We start from the raw sequence: 24501 nt of genomic DNA, 5'->3' as shown, positions 1-24501 counted from the left end.
TTATCACAATACAAAAACATCCTAAATTTAACCCTAACAATACGCCATGAAAACTGTTTTTGGTATTTTGTGCCTGACAGCCAAGACGACAAATCATTAAAATTAACAGAATGTTTTAATCCTCTATCATAAGGCTGTTTTGATTAATTCCTAATAAAGTATTCTAGTTTATAGACATTTTCTACCCGTAGTTTGTTGTATCATACTTCTATTAAACAATAAGCTTTTGGGTATGGATTGGTTTCTCCTATTTGAATGTGGAAATTCCTGTAGTTTGTGCCATTTTTTGAATTTCATGAACCAGTGCTTGACTGGATTTGTTGTGGTTTGTTTGGTTTTGGTTTGTTGGTTTTTTTTTTTTATTTTCTTACCTTGAGGATTCTTAAGAGTACATCTTCCTATTGTAGGAAGAATATTTGCTAGTAAGTATGTAAAATGAAGAGCAGAGTGGTACAAGACGGTAAAGGAAAACATTTCGAAGTCAAGTTTGCACCTTGAGATTGGAGGATCGGGATCACTTAAAATTTAAATTTCCACTTAAAAAACACTTAAAAATTAAAAATTTCCGAACTGCTCGGAAAACAGCATGGTGTTTATGTAATTAAATTAAAACTAATTGCTAAGTTTCTTATCAGTGCTGTCAATTGATGATAACTTTTTCCCTCTAACAACAGTGTACAGTCATGTACATATAAATAACCTATAGCAACACTGCACATAATAGCCTTTTCATAATGTCACTGTATTTGAGCTTTCCAGGGAAATGGCAAAGGTCGTATCATTGGTTTATGGCTGTGGAATTATCCGTGTGCTAGGGTATGGTTATCAGACATTCCTCACATTCCAGGTGTCTAATATTATAGTGCTTACATGCCAGTGCAGGACCAACTGCTGCGTCAAAGAAAAACGCTGGAGAAAACATTCATGGTATTACCCATTTCCATTTCTCTGTGGTCCTCTTTCCCCCCTAACCTTTCAAAATGTCATCTTTGCATTGAACTTGGCAATGTTAAACAGATAAATGAATTACAAATAGTGATTTGGTTGGAGGCTTTGCCCTACAGAAACAAATAGCTGGTACGCTGAGCTGGAAAACATTGGTTCTCCTTTTCATTTTTATTACCTTCAGTGATGAAATGATGTGGTAAAATGTGTAGCTGAGTTCAGCGTGGGGTTTTTTCTTCATTGATGGCAATTGTGAAGTGGAAAGCCAAAACAGTTTATCATAATCAAAAGGAAAAGGAAACAAAAACCCAAGCCAGCAGGCAGTTTGACCTGGTCCTGCAACCAGTGGGTGTGGGACCCTTCCTTCCCAAATGCATTCTTCCCTTTCTGGGTCTCAGCTATTCAGTTCATGTGCCTTTTCACAGAAGCACCTGTGAGGGGACAGAGTGAGCTGACATTGAGCTAATGCCACCTCTTTGTAACTGGGAGGAGGCAGTTATGCTCGGCTTCCTTGCTGGTAGCACATTTTTATGGCAGTCATTAGCATGCACACAGCATCTCATGGAGAGCTGGGAGGCAGAGCACTCCCTCTGCACTCGCCTCCTCCTGTCTGCTGGACTGAAAGCTTAACTTGTGTGTTCTCTACTTACTTCCTTTTGAGCATGTGTGTGTGAGAAGGACATCAGTTGCCCATTTTGTGTGGGTTTTTTTTCTGTGGAGGAAGCAGGTAAAGCCTTTGGATGACCTGAAGATTTTCATCCTTAGCTTTTCTGTATTACATAAAGCCTAGAGATGTGTAGAACTTTTGAACATTGAGAACAAGTCATTAAAATAAAGAAATAAAGAGGGTATTAATTTTTGTTAATATATTGCAAGCACCTAATTGCTGATGTTTTTACATTACACTTACAAAACTGCTAAATGAAGTAGGAAGGTGTTTTTTGGAAAACGGACCTTAGGGACCTTAAAAATCATCCAGTTCCAGCTCCCCTGCCATGGACTGGGACATCTTTCATTAAACCAGGTTGCTCGGATCTCTGTTCAGCCTGGCCTTGAGCACTTCTAGGCATGAGGCATCCACTATTTCCCTGAGCAACCCGTTCCAATGCCTCACTACCCTCGCAATAAAGAATTCTTTGACTTTGAATATGTCCTTTACTTGTCTAAAGCTATAGCATTCATTCTGTAGGGGTTTTGTTGTTCAGCTATTTTTGCTGTCAGGTTTTACTTTTGAATACTTGTGCTGCTGTTAAAATAAGTGGACTCAAAACCTTTGCAGTTATATTTTTGTTTCAAAGAATTTGCTCTCTATGTACAATACAATTTTTGTAGTAAAAATTCGTAGCTGTATTGGCTTAAACTGGTTATGTTCATAATAGATACTGGAAACTAAAAACTTTTGTCAAGATTCCTGGGTTTTTCTACGCTGTGCAAGTTTAGTAAGTTATGTATAAATATAGTGAATTTAAGACTTTTTGTTTTAGTGTGGCTGCAGTAAGGTTTGTTGGCTTGTTTTCATCCTTGTCCTGGCAGTTTAATGTTTAACTAAATCAAGAAGAGCTGGAAAACATTTGAGGAATGGAGTACAGTTTGCTACTGTAGTTAGTGCTTGTCTCCAAACCCCATCATTGGTGAGATGCCAACTTGTTATTTCTAAGCAGGACTTGCTGAATATGTTGAACAGTTCGTGCTGTGCTACAGCGTAGGAGACTCTGAGTTGGTCTGCAGGAAGGCAGCAATCAGAACTGATATTGCCACTTCACATGGTAGTGGTAGTGCAACTGTCTCTCTGGAAGGCTGACTGGAAACTGAGACACCCTTCAGCACACTGCCCTTTTCAGCAAAGCATTTCAAAAACACCTTGAGTACTCTGCCTAAATTACAGAGAAGAAACCACTTATTCAGTACTCTAAAAAGGTTTTTTAAAATCCCAAACCTTATGAGGGCAGAAAAAGATTGGATTTTAGTTTCTACTTGATCCTTGTGTGCTTCCTGAATATAGTATTGTGTTTACCTGGGTTGCTGGCTAGCTAGACAAGAGTCTTTTAATGGAAAGTGTATTTTTCAAAGTCTTAGATATTCTCTGAAATATCATTGAATGTGGTATATCTGCATGAACCCACAGCTCACTTATAAATGGGAATTATAGTAAATCGCTGTCAGTACGAGTTCAGAGCTGGAAACCAAGTTTTTGAGCTTGTTAAATTGTTGTGAGAGCCTGTTATCTGAGTAGGATCTACTCAAATAATGTCCCTCCATTCTGAGTTGCTGTGAGGTAGAGAAATAATGTATGTCTCTCAGTATAATTCTCCATCTGCATGTTTGTACATTTTTCTTTACCAAGGAAACTCTGTAAAACAAAAAAATATATTTCTTTAAGGTTTGCTGTCTGTTATAAATATTCAAGGACTTAAAAGAATCACAGGATAGAAAATGCAAGCTATTAAAAGTGGTAGTCTACCTGTATATTTTTTAAAAAGCTAGAGTCAGTGCTTATTTCAAGTTTCCATTCCTATACAAATTTGAGTGTTTCACCTCTCTTTGTATTACCAGGAGCAAAACTATCTGAAATCTGGAAAACAAGTGAAAATTCATGCAATGTATCCAGGAAATACTTGCTGCAGGAGTTAATAAATCTTTGTCTCTAGAAAGTGTATAACTGCTGTGAGTTCAGTCTCTGCAATCAGTTTTTGAGTATCCAGTGGTGCAAAAAGGTGGTGATGCAGTACTGTTGACTGTTCAATATCCATTCCAGCCAGGAGTGTAGCTGTAGTTGACTGTAAGCCCATACTGTTGTGTGCACGTGTGTGTAATACAGAGCAAACACATCAGTGGTGCACATGCTAGTGTCTACAGGTGTACATTTAGTGCTATTAAGAAGTTTAATGGTTTTGAGAATATCTCATCATTAAGGAATGGGTTACATTTAGTTTGAGCTATAAGTGATTCTGTTTTGGCATAGAAAAGATAACATGCATGTTTGCTGTCTTTTGAGCACAGGCGTTTGTTGACATTTGGTTGCACACATCTTGTGAACAAGGTAAACATGCATGACCTTACCATATTTGTTTATTTTACACCAGTATTTCAAGCTGGAATTGTGACCATGCTGCTTCTTGTTTGATCTGTTCTACTCTGGTATTGATGTCCACTTAGTTACTCTTTCAAAATAATACCTGTAATAAAGTGGCAGTATATCTTAATAATGCCCTTATTAAAAGAGAATGTACCTAAACAATTCAAGTTTGTACATAATGTCTTGGCCTGATATCTGAATGAGAAGCACTACTGTGTTAAAGAACATGGTGAAACATTCAGCAGCAGAAGTCCTGTCTCATGAATGAGCTTTTTCAAGAGAAAGATTTTGTGTGGGATTTGCTAGTTCATAAAGTGTAGAATTGAATGAACAAAGAATATGGCAAAAGGATGTTTTTTAGGCCAGTTCAGCCCTGTTTGACAGGTAAACAGCCTGGTTACCACTTTTTAAAGTGAGGAAAGAGACAGCAATATAATTAATACAAAGTAAATGCATTTTGTTACAGCTTCAGCCACTGTAGTTTGTAGAAGAGAAAATTGTGTTCCCTATGCAATGTAATTTTCACACTGTTAGTGACCTCGGCCATAGGGAGCAGCAGTCCCTCTCTAACTCTGACCTGCAATGTGGAACAGCAGCTGGGTCTCTTTTGCCATTCTGCGTGCACTCTGCTGCCTGCTAGAGAATTCATCCCACTTAAATTTAGTTACCCTTGCACACACTAAGGATTCTTGCATTCAGAATCCTGTACTCACTAGGGAAAGGGAGAGAAAAACCTTCGGGTATGAAATAGATGTGATGAATCTGCCTCTCTAGGGAACCCAAAGGAGTAATTCAGGTGTGGTAACTGGCTTTTTGAAATTATTGGGATTAATTGTGCCCCTGAGTTTTATATAAGAAATTTGTCTTGAATGCCTGAAATGAGTAAAATCCACATTTGTAAACATATTTAGTATGGGATTAGAATGCATGTTTATACACCCTTCCAAGTAATAATGCCTATAGCATTTGAAAGTTGGGTAAGAAGTGAATTGATTTTGAGATCCAACTTGAGCACTATATTCAGGAGGTTTGGTGAAGAATTGAGAACATTTTTCTTCTTCTGTTTGTACATTTCTTTCATTGATTAAAATTTTACATTTGCTTCTCTCAAGCTATGGATCAAAATAACAATTAAATACTTTTGCTTATCCTTTTGCAAAATAAAAAAAAAAATTGATGCTGATTTGATATTACTATCCTGTGTAATTGTGCTAACTGAAAGTGCTTGAAGGAAATTTTTGCAAACTGTTGTATTGGTGGGTATTACTGTGGATAAACTATCTGTACACCATTCTGTAATGGTGTATGGATTCCAGATAAATGTGCATGTAGTTCTTCCATCACTGGATTTCCTCTCTTACATTTGAATAGATTGCCCATTCCTGCACATCTGAATAGCAGCTTATGTTTTGTCTTCTCATTTCCTTGGAGTTTGGAGAAGAGGTATATTTTTCAGAGAAATTTCTGTCAAGTAGAAGTGCTAACAAATGCTGCACTGTAAAAGAATTAATGTGTAATATACATCATTATATATGAGAAATGAATGAAATTTAATCCGTGCAACGTTTTGTGCAAGTATCACACAGGATCTTGCTACGCAACAAAGCACATGAGTTCATTTTGGGTGTTTGGAGAAAGTTCTCAAATGCACATTGAAGTTGCTATAGAAGTTGGGCATTGACCCTAGTTACAACTGAATTCCAAACTACAAATCTTGACTTTAGGCCAAGTACCACACAGCAAAGGAGATGTTCTTGGAAGTAATTTTGAAAGGCATTAATATGAACCTGTTAATAATTCTCAGGTATTTGTGTACCTCTTACAAACCTGTGTTTTCTTCCTTTCTAACTGAGGTGATTTCAGATGTGAGCAGGGTGGGGTTATTTTTCATGTGTCTCCTTCCCTCTGCCCCCCACTGCCATTTTCTAAGATCTGCCTATTGTAACCTTCTTCTTCTTTTTTCTATTGATAGAATACTAATCATAATATGTATAACTTATGTTTAATTATTACAGTTTATTTAATCCTGAATGGATTTTTGGAGAAAAAAGGAGTCAGAGAAGGAATGCAGCAGAATCCAGAATCATTTCTCTTGCATAGAACAGTTTGTTCAAAGTAGTGTGTGCATGTGTATATACATATATGTGCACACACATTTTTAAGAACATGCCTCTTGATATTCTCAGGTCACAGAAATGGGAAATATCATGGGCTGTCTGTATCTTGACAGAAAAATATTTTTACTGCTATATGCAATAAATGCCTCATTTTTTGTGGACCTCAGTCTTGGAAAGAAGCCTGTCTTCTATGTATTTCTCTGTTCTGGGGACTTCAAAATGTGATTTTCATCAAATAAGAAAGTTGTCCAAATGAAGCAGTATTTCTGCACTGACAATCCATCAGTCTGCAGTTATGGTTCCATTTTCTAGTGTCTTCACCCTCATTTTTTTTAGAACGTGGTGCTCATAACACCAAGGTCGCGGGTTCCATCGCCATGTGGGCCATTCCCTTAAGAGTTGAATCCTTGTTGAGTCCCTTCCAACTCAGAATATGCTGTGGTTCTGTGATTCATTATTAACTTTAGCTGCATATACAGACTTATTCTTACCGGTATGGCTGTAGAAGCAAGAACATCTGTTAATGACAACACATATATCATTGCAGAATCTGCATTTTAAGAGCTTAGCTAGCAATCTCTGTATTTTGAAAACTTCAAAGAAAAATGTGGATTTGATATGATAATAGAGGTCTTCAGTTTGTAAACTGTATTTGTCTCCTAAGTCTCCCCAAGCATCTGTAAAGTGATTAACATAATCATGCATTGTTTACAGAATGGAATTGCAGAATGCTTCCTGGTTTTCCTTAAAATAGCCACTTCTCCTTATGCACACCTGCCTCTTGTTCACTAAGGTTAAAAAAAAAAAAAAAGGCACCCCATGGTGGTTAATCATATGCATTAAAGAAATCCAGGCCTTTTATTAACTAATTGAACTTCATTGGATATTAAATGTGGACTTTGAAGTCATCTTTAGAGTATTGGCATTCTTTTAAGAACATCTAAATGTATGGCTACAAACTGAAACTAAGTATTATGAACTACCCTTAGAATATCAGTGCCCAAGACTTGCAGCATTTAATCCTCTATTATGGTGCAATAAACCTCATTTTTCTTGGATGACTTTCTTTAATGAATGTAATGGCAGTCCATCTATCATAGGTTACTATATGTCACAGATAATGATCCTCACACAGACAAGATTCCTTCAGTCCTTGTTCCTAGATATTATTTCCTGTCCAATTACGTCTCGTAACTCTCTGCTTTCAACTTTTGTCTTGCAAATTTTCCCTTGCTTCATGTTGTGTTAATTTCATCCATTTGTCATATGTATTTTGAAAGTAAATAGTGATTATGTTGTGTCCCGAGGGCCATAAGCAATCAAGTGTCAATCACCTTGTGCTGGTTGCTGTTCAGTTGTAAAATGACACATCAGGCTCAAAAATTGTGTGCTATTAAAAGACTCTGGAACAAAAAGGTGTCATGGGAATGTTACCCTCTTAAGTGATTGTGATCTTATTGTATACAAACCTTCTCGTGTTTTAAAAATCTTCTCTGGAACAGTTCTGACGTAGTTCAGATCTTAAGGATGCGGTGTCCAAACGTGATCCAGCAGAGCAGGATTCATAAAACAAATTGTCCTGTACTGCCTTTTTGGACCTCTGTCTCCCTCTTCTCATTTTGTTTGAGGTTCAAAAGTCACTCAAGTACTTTTCCACAGTGTTTTAGTGTCTCTTTAATTTATGGAGTGTCTGGGATGAGACAATGGCTCTTATTCATTCCTATCATATCTGGTTTCGGACAGGTGAGAACACCTGGACAGAACATTTGCATGATCAGAGTCAACTGCAGTCTAACCTAGAGAATGTGCTATTTATAGTAAGAAGTGAGTATTTGATTAAAAATAAAATTGGTGTAGAGTGCAGATGAAAAGTCCGGGTTGTACTGGGCTTATATCCCTGCTGTAGAGGTGACATAAAAATCACGTCATGACTATTGCTAGCTCTGGTGTGTAACTTTGGTGAATGTATTGAATGTTTAATAAAAACCATCTGGCTGTGTTCATATGAGTTTGAGTTCATACTGTGATTTCTGTGTTGCTACATGGCATTTCAAATATTTTTCCTACTAGAACCACATGAATTGAGTTTTGAGTACATGTTATAATGTTGAGGCAAGGATGACACTGAACTTTTATTGTTATTCAGTTTGTTTCATGAACATCTACACTTGTAATCAAATTTGGGACAGGACTTTTTCACAGGTAGGTGTGCCCTTGAAGTTGGCACATCTTGTTCACATGACTAACCACACTCACCAAAGCACTGTTGCTTTTACATGATTGATGCTTCCTCTGAGCATTAGTGGCCTGGGAACTCTTTGACGTGGATACCCTGTGTTCAGCCTGCTGCATGCTGCCTGCCTGAAATTGTGCTTGTGTTTATCCTGGATTTGAAAGGCTTCTCCTGTTTCCCTAGAGCTTCCTCTCCAGCAATTCCTATTTACAACAGAACAGTAATCTTTGAAGTGGTGCTGGTAATTGTAAGTAGGCAGTCTTTGGGCAGGTGTGCTTGGTATGTCATCCCTGGGCCAGCTGTTGGCCTGCTGAGCTGCACAGCTGCATCCTGGCCATGGCACCACTCCTGCTGCCCAGAGAGGAGGAGCAAGGTGGCAGATCAGAGCTGGGCTTTCTGGAGAGTCCTTGGAGCAGCCCCACTCAGGGCTGTGCCAGTGTCTGGATTTAAAGATGCAGGTCAGCAGTGTGAGAGGATACAATACATAGGCTTGGCTTGCTGCAGACCTCCTCTGGCCCTGGAAATCACTGGCGAGTTGACAGCCTACTTGTGCTGCTTATGATCTTGTATCCTGGTGATCCAAATGCAATTCCACGTTGGTAATTTTATCTGTATTTTATAATAGTTTTTGGTGTGTTTAGTGGTTAACATAACAGTTTATAAGTGGCAATAAATTAGCAAATTTGTGTTATACTTGCAAATTTGTTCAGAACTTCAAATAAAGTGTTAGTAACCTTTACAGGATTATGATGTAAACTTTGGAGAAATATGAGGAAGTGGATTAGTGCTTGCAATTTAAAAAACATAAATTGAAAAAGAATCAATATTCAAAACATTTTGAATCCTGAGAACCTTATTCTTTGTGATTCCTGCACCCCTAGCTTGGAGGAATACTGTTCAACTTAAAGAATTGATAGGTCATATCCATTGATGATGATGATGATAATAATAAAGATAATAGCGGGGCAATGATTTCTAAATCAAATTTGTGCTTAAATTTGTTTTTTTACATCTGCATAAAAAATTAAATATTTTTTAAAGTACTTTCTACCTGGTGTTTTGTACGCAAAATCCAATTCAGTTTGTAAAAGGTAAAACGTACTATTCTTTTCTTTTTCTTTTCTGATAAAAGTGTCAATAAACCTGTTTATTTTGGTCAGGAGTTAATAAATAAAGAAAAAATCCTGAAACAAATTAATTAGCTTTTTATTTATAAAGAATTTTAATGGTGAAAAGAAAAAAACAGTCTTAGGCGATGAAACTTAATCAGCAGTGAGCAAAGGAGTGCTGCTTGTGTGTTCTGCAAATTTCTCTTCATCATGTCGCTCTGTGGATTTTTTTTTTGAAACTCTAGATATCTACTTAATCTTACTGTCACTGTCACTATGGCAACAATCAAACCTGAAATCTCTTGTTCTTTCTATTAAATATATCACTATGTTAGAGATGGCATTTATCTGTGGATTTATCAATAGAAAACTCAATACTAATTTTTTTTTAAAAAGGACCAAAAGATGATCACGTAAAGCTTTGCTCAGCCTCAGTTGGAAAAGAGCCCATGTATTATATTTATCACTCTAGTCCTTAGAACAAATACATGTCCTATTATTAAAGTGAAAAACTTGAATAGTCTGTCTTCCTGCAAAAGCAACATGTGAACATCTGAGGCCCGTTAAATGTTACTTGTAAAACGTCTTCTCTGTGCACCCTGCTGCTTGTTTTGTTCATGTGCAGGGATTGATAAGTGCTGCTAACTGCATCTTAGGTGGCTGTATTCTCTTTTCTGACTTTCTGTGGTCATTAGAAACAGTGGTCTTGAAATCTTCTGCTCTCTTCACTGACTCGAGGTTGAAGGGTCCAGTTTTTCTGGGGACAAATAGGAATATAGATAAGTTTTTTATTTAGAGCTGTTGGTTGTTGTTTAGTTTTAGACTGTCAAATGTGAAGGGTCTTGCAGTGGATTTCTCACTTGAGTTCCTGTACTGAAAAATGTTTGCAATAATATGTTCTACTTTAAGAGGAAAAAAATCAACTTGCTCTTCTTTTTCCCTGCTATGTTTCTTCAGCCTCTGATATAATAGGAATTAATATGAATAACAGATATATGGAAGGGAGAAAAGCTATATCATTGAATTGTTTCCTTGTTGTAGGTTAACAAAGCCCTTGTCATTTGCGGATTGTGTTGGGGATGAATTGCCATGGGGATGGGAAGCCGCGTATGATCCTCAGATTGGTGTATACTACATTGATCACATAAACCGTAAGTACTTTTTGGTTTGCCACGTTGGTTATAAAAGACAACTCATCTTGATTAGACCCAGAATTCTTGATTAGAATCAAAATGCTGGGGAAAATTTGCCCTTTGGTATAACATTATTGACTTTTAAATGCTTACAAGAAAATCTGCTGGTACAAAATGGTGACGTCTGTTTCTATATATTTCTAATAGCATTGTAAATATGTCTAAACCATGTAAAACTAGCAACATGTGAATTACAATGCTATTTAGGCCTACTGAAATGAATATATTCCTGAAAACATTTCTATTTTCTCTTCATACATTTATTACTCCATATTGATATGTTTTTCTATTTTCCCAGAAATAGTCTTTAACAGCCCAATAGCAAAGGTTCTATTTGAGATCAACACCTGAATCTAGGTACGTGCATCTGTGCTAGCAGTACCTATACTTGCCTAAAAATTAGCAGGAATCTACAGCCATTTCAGATGCTCGAAGTTAGCAGAGGCAACTGCACAAAGGCCAGTAGATGTGGCATGGACAGTAAGAGACCAGTGGCCTTCTGAATGGCATCTCACATAAATGGGCAAGTGAATCCACCCTGCCTTGTGTAAGCCACTTTTGCAGTCACAAGATTTCTAGCCAGTACAGTTGGTGTAATGTAAAATGTGATGTAGCTGACTGGTTGGCTGTCTGCTTTGCAGATGAGATGATTTAACCTCCTTTGGTTGGGTTGGACTAGAACTCTGATAACTAGAATGGGACATTAGATATCAGCTGTGCTTGTTAAGCACCTGCAGATAGACACCTAATATTTAACTGTATTGCACCCAATAACCTCATTTGTGCTCTTAATTACAAAGCCTTGCTTTGCAATGAGAGTCCTTTGATCTTACATATAGTGTTAGACATTCATGAACTTTTAAACATACAAGCATCCTTGATTGAATTCAAAAGGTGAAGAAAGCAAAGGGTTTTCGTCTGAAACTAAATGCGATTGTCAGCATAAACTTGTCTCTGACTTCTGCTTTGGCCAAAATTATAGGGCATACACTGGTAAAATTTTGAGAGCCGAGTTGCATTCTGGGTGTTTTGAGAGTGCTTTGAGATCACTGTGCTCTGATTATGTTATTTTTATTTCATGCATGTTCAAAATTTTTAATCAGTTCTAAAAACCTCTTGTAGCTTTGTTGCCTGTTTTTTTTTTTTTTTTTAAGGAAGAATTTTACTGCTTTCTTTACTCTTAAATGTTAATCCTGTGCATTGAAAGTGAATTCCTGAATATTAGGAGCTATTCATGGTTTGAAATTTTGATATACTTAAAGGTAGTTTCCATCCCTTGTTTGTTCAGTAGTGCTCTTGATTCCTCTTATATTAATATATGTATTCCTTAGTAGGAACTTCAGCAAAACTTCTTTTGTAAAGTGGTATATTTTAGTTTTGTACAGTGTATTTTGCACAGTGTTTTGGTGAGAGTACTCTTCAGTTGCTGGGTGGTAAACTACCTAAGACTCTTACAAGTAGGTGATTTGTTTGATGCACGAGATATGGAGATTATAACTTCTACTTCATTTGACTGGGGCGCATGCAGTGTTTTGATGCTGTTGCAATCTCTGGTATGGAGGTCACTTGAAATAAGTGGAGAAAAGCCTTTCTAGAAACCAGGTTTTGTGTCTGCTTAGTGCTTTATTAGTTTTGTAACAAGTCAGATGTGCTGAGTATGCTTTTTGGATTTGAACTGTTAAAATTCCCTGTCAGGACAGTGGCTGTGTTAGAACAAGGAAGATTCTTTTACTCTTTTGAAAGTGGTTTTGTTAATTATTTCTGCTACTGGACAAAGAAGCAAAATGAGGGAGAAAAACTGTACCTACTGCTAGGAGGAAAAACAAACAGATAGATGCCTGAAAAACAGGTTGGATAAAGTAGAATTTCAGGACTCATAAATAGCAGCCTGAGGGATAGCACCTTGGGAAGAAATCTGCTCCCATGTGTTAGGTGGGGAGAGGTGACTAACGATGCTTCATGTTCACTGCCGTCTGGCTGGATTTATTTCAGCAAAATGTTTGAGGGAAGGCCCACTGAGTCTTTCCTTTTGCATCCCATAATTAATTATTCTGAACAACTTCTCTCTTATCTGTCCTTTCTCTCATTTTTTTTTCTAGTGTTGTTCCTACTGTGTGCCTCTCTACAAAGCTACATTTGATCCAACTGTGAAGTTTCAGGTTGCCCACAGGACTTGGACCAGTTTTACTATGATAGCTCCAATTTTGTTACATTTCTCAAGCCAGCCCGCTGAGCTATGGAGGAGCAGGTTGTTACTCATGGTTGTTCCCTCCTTTTCTGTAAAAATTTGAGGTTGAAAATGTTAAGGGTGAATTTCCATTAATGATGAGATCGGTACTTGCTGCAATGGATATTGACAAAACTCCCCAGTAATTTAGAGAAAGCAATTGCACCTTGCAAAGTTCTAAAACTTCTACTGAAATTCTATAAAGTAATTTTTTTCAAAAATTATGCAAATCAATATACATATTATTTTTTTTTCAAAATATTTTCCTCATCTATGCAATTATTTGTCTTGATCTTTTTCCTTCCTTTCTCTCACATAAACCTGAGAAAAGCCTACTCTTCTCTTCTGCGGAGGGTTAAGAGTTGTCTATGAGCAGTCTGCAAGTGTTGAACAATCACTCAGATTCTTTTGGTGTCAATATGTTTAAGGATAATTTAGTTTTATTATAATCTCATATTTTCTATATTTTCTATATTTTTTTTTTTTTTGCCCCCAAATACAGTTTGAGTTTTTCAATAGCCCTAGAGCTTTCTCATGATCCTTTTGGATGATGTAACCCACTTTGAGAAGCACTGACTGAGGTCATTACTTTATGAATCTATTACCCCAATTAGGAGTTTTAATGTGATGCTTTCAGCTTCAAGGGAGACCAGATTACAGGCCATCTGGCAAGGCAGAACATGCATATGATCTGGGTAGCTAATACTGTAAGAACTTGAATGCTTACCCTGTGCTTCAGTAGCACCCTTTGTTAGAGGATGACTGAAAGGATATTATTTGGTGGGCAGGGCCTGAGGAGTTTGTTTTGTGCAAGATCCTTATTACTGTGGTTTGGGAGAGCCCAAAGATTTTATGACTTATGTTGTTGACTCCTATAATCATTATTGCATACCTGTTCTCATGCGTTCATCTACTTCAGCTAATTTGCTAACATTTACTAATTTTGCTAAACAACATGGTTAGGAACTCAAGGCCATACTAAAAATAACACATAACTATTACTCCACTTTATTTCATATATCTACAGGTAAAGTCATCACTTTCAAATTTTTTCCAATTCTTCTGTAGGGTTTTCCACATCAACCATTAAGTGTCTGAGATGTAAACATTTAAGTTCTTAGAGCTCGGATTTGCAAAAACCTTTAAGCCGATATAATCTTTGAAAGTATTGGTCCTGCTCTATTGCTGCCTCTGGCCTTTTGTTCTGCCTAGAAGATGGTGGTAGGTCATGGGAACAAACAGGGCACATTTGTGATGACACGGCATTTGACTCCCTCAAAGCCATAAGCAATGTTTTTGCTTTTATTGCCATGAACATTTGCATGGTCAGACAGTGAATCAGATCAGGGAGCTGATTCAAGCTGAAACTAATCTGGTATGGGGGAAAAAAAAAAGTTGCTATTTGTTCTCCGTTCCACACCTCTATTTATGCAAGCAAGAAAAGGAAGGTGACCTGGGGATATGAATGAACAGTCAGGTGGACGAGATGGAGGATTGATACTTTTCATAGTAGCAGTGGGGAAAGGCATTTTGAAATTACACCCTTGAATTTTCATCTGTTCTGTGCCAGAAAACAGTTTGAACTCTGAGGCTGTGACTTCCAGGTGTGCTTCTCAGGCGGTGGTGGCAGCTAAGTAGCAGCCATTGCTTGATCCAGTTCCTGTGCCCACATTGTGTCCGCATGAGGATATGCAGCAAACATGGACAACAGGGAAGTCCTCTGCTTCCTGAGGTGTGAGTTGTTTTCCACCTCCTCTCCCTTTCCCCAGCTGCTCAGGTTTTCTGATCTGGATCAAACTGTGGTATGTTTAGATGAATAGTTGTGCAGGTAATGGCAGAAAGAAATGGAAACTTCTGGTTTGACGTGCATGGTCTAAGGGGATCCCATACTGCGACAAGTTCTGCCTTGCCTTCAGCACCCTATCTGTTCCCAAATAACTTACCCCATTTACTTTCAATTCTTATCTTCTCAGATAAGTCTCAGGAATAGCAAGGCAAACAGTTGTTTTCTTCATTGCATTGATCTAGTTAACTCATAAAACAAATACTTTGCTGTTAGTAATTTTTAGTGGCAAAGGTAGCAGAATGGCAATGAGTGACGGCGTTTAAAAGATAATGATAGGAAGGAGTAGTTTTTCCCAGCCCTGTACAATTTCAGATCATCACATCACTTTCTTTTTGCCAGTCTGTACTTCGTATTCAATATGATGATTCTTCTCCCTGAACTCCACCCAGCACTTTCCTTCAAAATGGAGTTGGACAATGACCTTCTCTGCTTCTGCAGCTCCTCCCTACCTAATTTTAACTGTCCCTTTTGGAAGCATGAATGTATCTTTCCCAGAAACATCCTTCTATCACTGTTTCATCCACAAAGAAAAGGAAAATTGAGTCAGTGATGCCAAAAAAAAAAAAAAAGTGAAGAGAAAAGGCTAACTGTTTATACTGTTTCACGCTTGCAGCACTATATTTCAACTATAAGAGTTCTATTTCTTGTTGTAGTCTTAAAGATTGTAATGCTAGTTTGTGCTTGTGCAACTGGTTTATCTAAGACAGGGACTTTCGTGGACAGACTGCTCCAGCCTGGGAGTCTAGTACATCTACATCTATGAAAGTAGGCTGGATTGATTTTCAGAAAAGGAAGAATCTGAAAATCCCACCACTAGTCTATAATTACCAATAGCTTGAGGGAGTCAAATGCCATATCATCGCAAACGTGCCCTGTTTGTTCCCATGGCCTACCGCCATCTTCTAAGAAAGTGGTAGCATGCAATCAATTATGAAGACTCTTTCTGTCAGCAAATGCACATGGCAGAAATCCAAGTGCGATATATCTTATCCTGAATATTTTTTGTAGGTATTTTCTCTGCATTCTGGCTGTAGGAACAGATTAGAGTAATCTGGTGCATGCTGGCTACAGGAGGAGGGCTCAAGTAGTGAAGGCTCTGGATAAAAGATGGTTTTACCTGCTGGCATTTATGTAAAGATCATACTTGCATCTTTTTCTTATGTCTTTGTTCTGCTAGCCTTACCAGCAGAACATTACCTGCTTGCTTGATAATATAGAACAAAAACCTCAAGAATTACTACTGCATTTCACTCTGAAATATATAAGCATATTCTGCCCCATATCTAGAGGAAGCTAATAGTAAAAATCTTTAATCTTTTTTGGAAATCTGCTCATACTTTGAGAGTATAGCTGGAAAAAGTTCTCATTTTATCTCATTGCCCCAATTTAAGCACAAAATTATTTAATGGAAAAGTGAAGAAAGTGTCTGGAAGAGAGGGGTCACTTTTGGTGTGAAAGTTTGATGGCAGGAAACAAGCTGTAGAGATGTCAGTTTTGAACACTCTCTAAATAATCTAGTTTTCATCCACATCTCTCTTTAGATCATTCCATTTAATTATGGGATAGAAATGTGATTTTCTTTGAGTATCCAGCAATGTGTTAGATCATTTTTAATATGTCATCTTTTTGGCTTGCATGGTCTTACTGAAACTGCTGTCTCTGTAATGTGCAATTCTTTATTTTTATGTACCTATTGAACAAAAATGTCAGCATGAAATGATGCAATATTTACTTGTGAAACCTTCCACAAATTTTTGAGTACAAATTGCTTTTATTGTTGTTTGAGTTTGAATTGGAAGTATTTTAAAAAGCAGGGGGAAAAGAAAGGAATAAGGAAAAAAAATTCAGGAAGCATTTGCCATGTAAACAATAAAGTACATTTCTTAAGACAGTCTAGTAACGCTTGGTTCTTCTCCCTGAAACTAGTAAAAGTATTGGAGCATTGAAAGCCAGTTTGTTTATCAAGTAATGTGGGATATACTTGTAGAATAAACATATCCATAGTGATTACGTAATGTTGTTGATAAAATTGCTTTCATCAACCACCACTTGGCTAACTTCTACTATCCTGTGGGAGCTGGTATCTAACAACATTTTTCCTCTTCTGATATTATATGTCAGAGGGTTGTTCTTGGTTTTGTTGTGGCATCTTGAGACATTTTTGTGCAAGTTACCATTAAAATCTTGATTCTCCTTTGCTGTGCCTGGCCCTAGTTTGGTTTGCCTGCAGCCCTTAACCAAGAGCTTGCCCTCAGCATGCAGTAGGATGCTTTGAAGGTATCTCCTTCTCAAACCACCTCCATGGAATAGGATGTAATCCTGCAAAGCAAGGTTATTGAGGACTGTTGAAAAACCAGTCTGTATTTAGTTTGAACACTTTCTTCAGCAGCTAAGTTCAGGAGCAGTTCCAGTGGGGAGGGATCCTGTGTGTTGGGTTTAGGGGTTTGAGGTCTGCACAACTCCCTTGAAGGTGGGGTTCATTTGGCTGGAAGGGATAGTCCTGCAATTATTATGCAAGATAACCAGATAAGTTATTATGCAAGATAATCAGGTGTAGTGGAGTTATCTTTTCATCACTTATTGCCTCAGGCAGAGAAATTGCCACCTTGACACAGAGTATCGAGCTCAACCATGGCGTGGAGCGGTAGTTCTGCAGCAGTCACAGCTATCCCAGGGCTCAGCCACTGCAGTTCTGTTGCCTCCTGTCTGATAGTCCAGGTTTCCACATTTGGGAATATTCCTGTAAGTTACTATATGAGGGAGAAGGTACACAGTATTGATGAGTAGATCCATATTTAAGAATGCAATGGATTACTAGATCTGTAAGTAGGCTTACTGTTGCCAGAAAAAAGATCTTTCCCCAGCTGGGTTGTTCTTCCTACTTTGTACGGGCTCACTGGCCCATGTCACAGCTCACCTAACCTGCCAGCACATGATGTGTCTCCCTTCATGCCATCTTCTAGAGACAGGTAGTGTTTGGGTGGGCTTAGTACATCAGAGACTGTGCTGGATAAGTACCAGACTGTGCAGAGAGAACATGTGAATGTCTAACGGTGGGAACTGTGGGTTTGAGGTGACATGGTAGAAACCATCACTGTTTGCATCTCTTTTTTGTAAAAGAGAGCTATTACACAGCTCCAGCTGTGGCATGCAACTTTCCCCTGTTCTCCTTCCTACAGATCTTATGTCTCTGGTCCTCATTACTTTCAGGTGAGCTAATTTCCCTTGGGATAGCCTCTCTTCTGAGATGGTGATTCTGCAACAGTTACGAACTGGAATAATATGGGCATATGTTTAAAGAGATGAGAGTTCTCTCTTCAGAATGAAAAGTATGTCATTGTTTTGTCTCCTTTTGGTAGGTATGTGTCCTCCTCAAGTAGCAATCTAGCATATCTGGCTTGTCCTTTTAGAGGGACCACTTGAGAGTATTTGTTCTCTAACTGTGTTGCCTGAATGCAACTGTGTCTGACTGAGCACAACTTACATGTGGGTTGTTCTAGAGCCAGTCGATGCTATTATTTTGTTTGGCAAGGGGAGACGCTGGAAAACTATTGCTTCCACATATTGTTAATCCTGTAGTAAAACGTCCAATTCTCTTATGTCTAGCGGTGGGGCGTCAGGGAGCCATTCCTTTCCCAGTGGGATTTTCTAGTGGGATTGTAATTCCATTTATTTTAGGGAAATAAGATATACTGCTGATAAAGTAATAGTTTCCTTTTGTTTAACCAGACTGTAAAAATTTGGCAGAACTTCTTGCTAGCAGACAGGAACGTAACATGTGAAAATACCTAATTTTAAAACATTTTCAATGCCTGACTCTCACCTGTATCCAATGTATAATATATATCCTATGTATAATTACAAAGACATGCATAACATTGCTGCCCTCGAAGCATGCTCTTGCCAAAAAAACAAACAAAACTTCCAAGACATAAAGTCAGTCCTGACATTTTGATTTTGAATTATTGTTCTGGCCAGATTTTTTTTTTTTTTTTTCCGAGTTTAAGTGTATCAAACTTTGCAGGCAGTGAGCCAGGAAGAGTGCTTTTCATGAATAGCAGTGTGATTAAAGCCAGCACAGCTTCCTCTTCTGTGTTACAGGGCTGTGATTATTTCAGTGACAGGAACGTCCTTGGGTGGAGCATGCCATCCTGCCATTTGTGTGGTTCCGCTGGGTGAGACCACAGAATTTCCCCCCAGTGTGGGTAGTTGCTCAGATCTGAAAAAATAGGAGAAAATAAACTGCTTGTTTATTGGAGGGTTTTAATAAATTTATTTACTATGCACTTACAGTAATTTGTTTCAAGTTTAATTAATTTGTTTTAAATTGAGCTATCTTAATTGAATTGAATCATTTGCTTTGCAAGAACCTTGGCTTAGCTGATGCTAAATCCAGGTCAAATTAGGAATAAGTAACCTGAGTATTACACACACTGCCATCCTCTTCATTCTGTTACTATGGATCATTATTTTCGATTGTGATTGGACAGAGGAAGTTGCTATACACAATTGGTTTTTAATCTAATTTGCGGTCTTCATAGAGCCTGATGAAGCCTACTTGTTTAAAGATCCATTTGAAGTAGATTCTTTTAGTTCATACCTAAGTTTATGCAGGAAGTATTGGAGAGGCTCTGCCAAGAGGAGGTGGTTTGTTCATTTTCCACTGTTGATTATTGAAGTTCAGTTTGCATTTTCTAGAACATTTTCAGATGCTGCTCTACAGCTCTGTCTAGTGTTCATTATCAATGCTTACTCCTCACCTGAGGAGCAGAAATAACATCTTCCCATCTGCCCACCTGGCAATCTGCTGCATTATTCGTATCTGCTGCAGACAGGGTTATAGGGCATCCTGTTGCAGTCCCCAGTGGGAACATTTATCTGCCTTAGAAAAGAAATGAGATCTCCCTACTTTATTTTACATTAGCTGTTGAATAATAAGGGGAGGAAAGAGTTTGGATGTTCTTTGTGGTTTAAATCTCACTCTGGTTTAAGCATGAAAGTCTTCACAACTCATTTTAAATGTTTGGGAAATTTTTCCCTCAATTACTTGCATGTAACTATCCCAATAATATTCTTGTGTGTACAAGTTTGACCTTAGCAGCAGGTGCTTGAAAAATTCTTGTCCAAGGAAAAAAATCCTTATCTTTTCTGAGGCTTTATTCTGAGAAGTATAAATATTTGTTTTTGAAAGAGCTCTGCTTTAAAAAAAAATTACCGGCTCTTGGAAGGTGTATGTGCTCAAATGAACATACTTTTCAGTGCTACATTCAAAATGTGGTGCTACAGGAACAGAAATATCATCCATAGTTCTGTCTTTGGGGTTTTTTTCCTCTATGGAGTAAGCCTATTGATGAAAATAGAGATAACTGAAAAGTATAGATAACAAACATATGGTTTGTTATAACACATGGTCTGTTATACACACACATGTGTTTAGAAATATGTATACATACATATATGTATATGAACAACTTGCCAGACAAGAGATATGCAATTTTGGGTTTTCTAATTCATACTATTTGAGAAAAGTACAGAGTAAAATTCTTTAGAGTCTTCTCTGTTTGGTAAAAGTTGAGTAACAATTCTAGGATAGTCACTCCATACTGCTTTGTTTTTTCCATGGTAATGTATTTTCACAACTGAGCATTTGTTCCAAAATAAATACATGCAGTTAGAATTGACTGAGAGTAGTTTGACCAGCCAATGTACCTACACATGCAAATACCCAAACGTTGGCATGCTGAAGTTAGTGTGCAGTTTTTTTAAATGCAGGGTCACCTTTAACTCATTTATGACTATCAGGATAAAAGATGCTAGCTCATATAATCATAGTGTTGTTTTGTACTTGCAGCTTGGAGATGCAAAAGGAAATGTTTGATTGTATTTGTCAGCAATAGAAAATAATCTGCTGTTGATCAGCTTTGTCCTTCTCTTGCAGTCACAAGGACAGGGCATCTGTAGGCCACGTTTTAGAACTCTGCGGGCTACATTTGGTCTTTGGGCTGCATGTTGAGCAATCCTCACTTAAAACCTACAAAGCAATTACCTACAACATGCTCGAAGATGAGACCTTCCAATCTTGTAAGATTATTTGGTGTCTGCTGGTTGAACTCTTAAAACACAATCACATCATTACATTCATCTAAAAAACCACCATAACTGCATTTATCGTATTTGATCATTGACCCATGAGAATTCTGCTTCATGCTCTTCAACCTGCTTCATAAAAAAGGACAACTCTGGAAACCAGCACTTCTTATCTTGTGTAAATAACTGTGAATGTGCAGTGTGTTAAAGCACAACAACAATAAGTGGGCACAGATAGGAACATGTGTTGACCATTTAGGAGAGAAAAGGTATTGATTTGCTTCTTTGTGTGCCCAGTATCTTTGTGTAAAAGAGCAGGTGGCTATAAACACGGATGTATGTGTATGTGTGTCTGTACCTATAGGTAGTTTTTTTTGAGAGAGTGTTCCTGTTGGGGTTATTGGAAAACCAACTGTGTATAAAGCTTTTCTGCTTTAATCTTTTATGCACCACACTTGGGTTTATGTGGGTTATTCTCTCTATGCATTTATTGTGCACATCCAAGAAATGCCTTTCCCAAGTAGAAATGTCATATTTGTAAATGGTGAGGGAGGGTGTTTATGTATTTAATTGTTTTTAAATGCATCAGTAGTTCCATAGAGATTGTCAGTTTAGGATTCTACAGGGTTTGTTTTATGGGATGCTACTTTTTCTTTGTATGCCTTTCTGTTATTGTGATATTAACAAGAGAAAATGCTTTTGAAAAACTGGTAGTTAGTCACTATAAGAAATTGTTATTAACCAGATCCTGTCCTTATCGGCTTTTGCTGTTACAAAATATGTTTTCTTACATGGAGTTGAAAGAGTGCCTTCTCCCGGGAGTGCACTTCAGCTACAGTTTAGAGCAATCACGTCGGTTCGGCTGCAGTTCTTTTTTCTCTCCACATCGTCAGCCACTTGTTCCCATTTTTTCCCCCCTGTATTGATTCCCACAGTAAAGCAATTCAGAGGACTAAAGTGACAGAAATCTAATTTGCAGAAAAATTCTGAAGTGAATACTTTGCACTTAAATATTTTGGTACTGAATGTTACTTTTTATCTCTGTAGGTTTATGCAGATTTACAGTGTGTAACTTAGGAAGAGTGGGCACATTTGCATTTAGGTTTCAAATTTTTCATGGATATGTCTTATGAGAATATTTTTGTACTTAATACAGCTTTAAAGGAAGAATATTCATCATACAGCTTCAAAAAGTGTTGACCTAAGTCAGGAAATATTGATAAGTTTGAACATTCAACCCTATATAATCTTCTTTATATGTTCGCATTAGAAATAAAATCTTAAAATCTTTAGTTAGATTGATCTTATGTCACATCTCTGTTATGTCTGATCCTCTTGTCTATGTATCCTATGCAGGTCTGTGTTGTGTGTGGCTGCTGGACTTAAAATTTAACCTGAAGCCCTTTGTAAATTAAAGGCCTGTTCCAGCCTACTCATTTTTATTACCTGAGTAGTCAGTGAAAAGAAGGAGGCACCTCAAAAAACCTGTTTGGTCCCACATATCTTGGACACCTGTCTTTGAGAGATGGAAGAGCCCTCTGAGGGCAGCCCTGTCTGTCTGTTGGCCATAAAAGACAGTTGTGTGTTGGATCAGGTGTCTAGCAGGCACAGGGAGAGAGTTCAGTGAGGTGAGCTGGACAGTTAATGATCTATTAGTTCAGTTACAGGGGGAAAGATAAAATTGTTTTTATAGAGCAAAAGGAGAGAGATAACCACTAAAAACATGAATTACATGGCTGTAAAAAATAATGAAGTGGGAAGGGAGTTGAAAAAATGTAATAGGTAAGATTGCTTTTAGTTTTTGTTCAGAAATGCATTGTTTAAGATGTCGTTGAAAGACTTTGTCGATCCTATTATTTCCAAGTACTCTGATGCAAAAGATATTTCCTTTTTGAGTTGTAGGATGTTGCTAATTCAAGGTTGACAACATGGAAATGATCTGCATAAGCATTTGCCTATTTTACTCTTAATTTCTAATACTGCAGCTACCTTGAATTCTGTTTCTTACACACACTGTGGTGGCAGAGGAAGTGAAGCATCTGCTTAGTAACCAAAGGCAGACTCTGGTTTAGGCTGCTCTAACTGTGAGTTACAGGCAAAGAAGCAATTTTAGTTGTCAATGGGTTTCAGCAGATGTCTCTTTAAATCATTTGTTTTTCTCCTATTAAGAAACAACACAAATAGAAGATCCCAGGAAACAATGGCGGCAAGAACAAGAGAGAATGTTAAAAGATTACCTTACAATAGCCCAGGATGCTCTCAGTACCCAGAAGGAACTGTACCAGGTGAAGGAACAGAGACTAGCACTTGCACTGGATGAGTACGTACGGTTGAATGGTGCCTACAAAGAAAAATCAAGCTCTCGTACAAGCTGTAAGTACAGTAGAGAACACAATGTAACTTCTTTGATCTCTGCCTTGCAGGGGATCCTGTTTCTCTTTAGGATAAGTTTTCAAGGTTTGCTAGAACCGCCTTGTACTCTGGCCTTTTTAGAGTTAGCATCCCTACATTATTTATTTATTTAAGATAAAGATATTCTGCTGGAGAGGATCCTCTTCTCTCTGATACATGATACTCTGAGCCATGATTAAGAGCGGTTGGCTCTGAAATGTATTTTGTCATGCAGTTTGTTCAGACAAAATTTTGCCAAATCCATGTTCAAGGTGAGTAGGATCTCTTGCCTTCCTGGCTGCCTGCTGAAATGACCCTTCAGTGTTGACAGGTGTCTGCAGTAGACCAAGAAGGGAATGTGTTGCTGATTTATAGGAAGAGCAGACAGTAATTCTGTAGCCTGTGTGCTGTGACCAGGGGTGGAGTATAGATACAGGTTGTTGTCCTGGGCAGGGAATCAACATCTGGAAAAGCACTGTCATCGGCCTGTTATTGACCAAACACCTCTGTTAGCAGGAGTGTGTGAAAGGAGCACGTACATCTGTGGAAGAACCGAGTGCCAGATCTCTGAGACTTCTGAATAAATCTTCTGCTTTCCTGAGATCTCCTTAGAAATTACAACTTTCAGGAAGAAAGTGATTACAAGATGGCTCAGCTAGAAGAATAGGAACAGGGAACAAGAAATACGAAGTCAGGGAGAATGAAGTTCTACTTAAGGATCCTGGGATAAGTAAAGGTGGAGGGGAAAAAGGGGGAATTTTGATTATTCAGTTATTATTGCCATGCTGCAATGATGCCTACTCTATTAAAGGCTAGCTTTTAAAGCATTATATGCTTTTGGGCACATTGTAAGGTTTTGATCAATGTGGATTCATCAAGGAAGGGACTAATTAGTGATCTAAAAGTACTTAAATATTTGACTTTTTTATCTTTTTTAAAAAAGTGTTTTCAGGCTCTTCATCAAGCACAAAGTATGACCCTGACATTCTGAAGGCTGAAATCTCCACTACAAGATTAAGGGTGAGAGTCCTTAACTCATGCTCATTTGGATTCTGTCTGCCAAGCTTATGATTATGGAATAAGCATAGCTCGAACTAGCAGATGTATCTTGTACCCTGGTACTAAAACCTCCTAATATTCTAATTAGATACCATTCAGAGGTTTAAAATTAATTTTTAAAGCTGTCTCTGGTGCTTTCAGATAACACTTTTTTTGGGAAACTTTGACAGATATTCTAATTAGACGTAGGTTTAAATAAATATGATAATTATTTTCAA

General features: G+C 37.8%; 1 protein-coding gene across 3 annotated transcripts in view; it reads left to right on the top strand.

Moving 5' to 3' along the window:
* The window catches only part of WWC2 (WW and C2 domain containing 2), a 95791-nt gene that overhangs the window by 24617 nt on the left and 46673 nt on the right, over positions 1–24501 (top strand). The window contains exons 2-5 of one of the 3 annotated variants that reach the window (XM_038134301.1): positions 10522–10631; positions 12773–12921; positions 23003–23206; positions 24168–24244. In XM_038134301.1, the coding sequence (XP_037990229.1) occupies positions 23056–23206; positions 24168–24244 (228 nt within the window). In that variant the 5' untranslated portion in view covers positions 10522–10631; positions 12773–12921; positions 23003–23055. Of the gene's footprint in view, positions 1–10521; positions 10632–12772; positions 12922–17956; positions 18076–23002; positions 23207–24167; positions 24245–24501 lie in introns of those variants that run through there. The other 2 variants (XM_038134300.1, XM_038134299.1) reach the window with 2 other exon arrangements.

This window comes from Motacilla alba, chromosome 4 (assembly GCF_015832195.1).
Source record: "Motacilla alba alba isolate MOTALB_02 chromosome 4, Motacilla_alba_V1.0_pri, whole genome shotgun sequence".
NCBI classification, from domain to species: Eukaryota; Metazoa; Chordata; class Aves; order Passeriformes; family Motacillidae; genus Motacilla; species Motacilla alba.
Note: the sequence above shows the minus strand (reverse complement) of the source record. Positions and strands in the feature narration are given on the sequence as shown.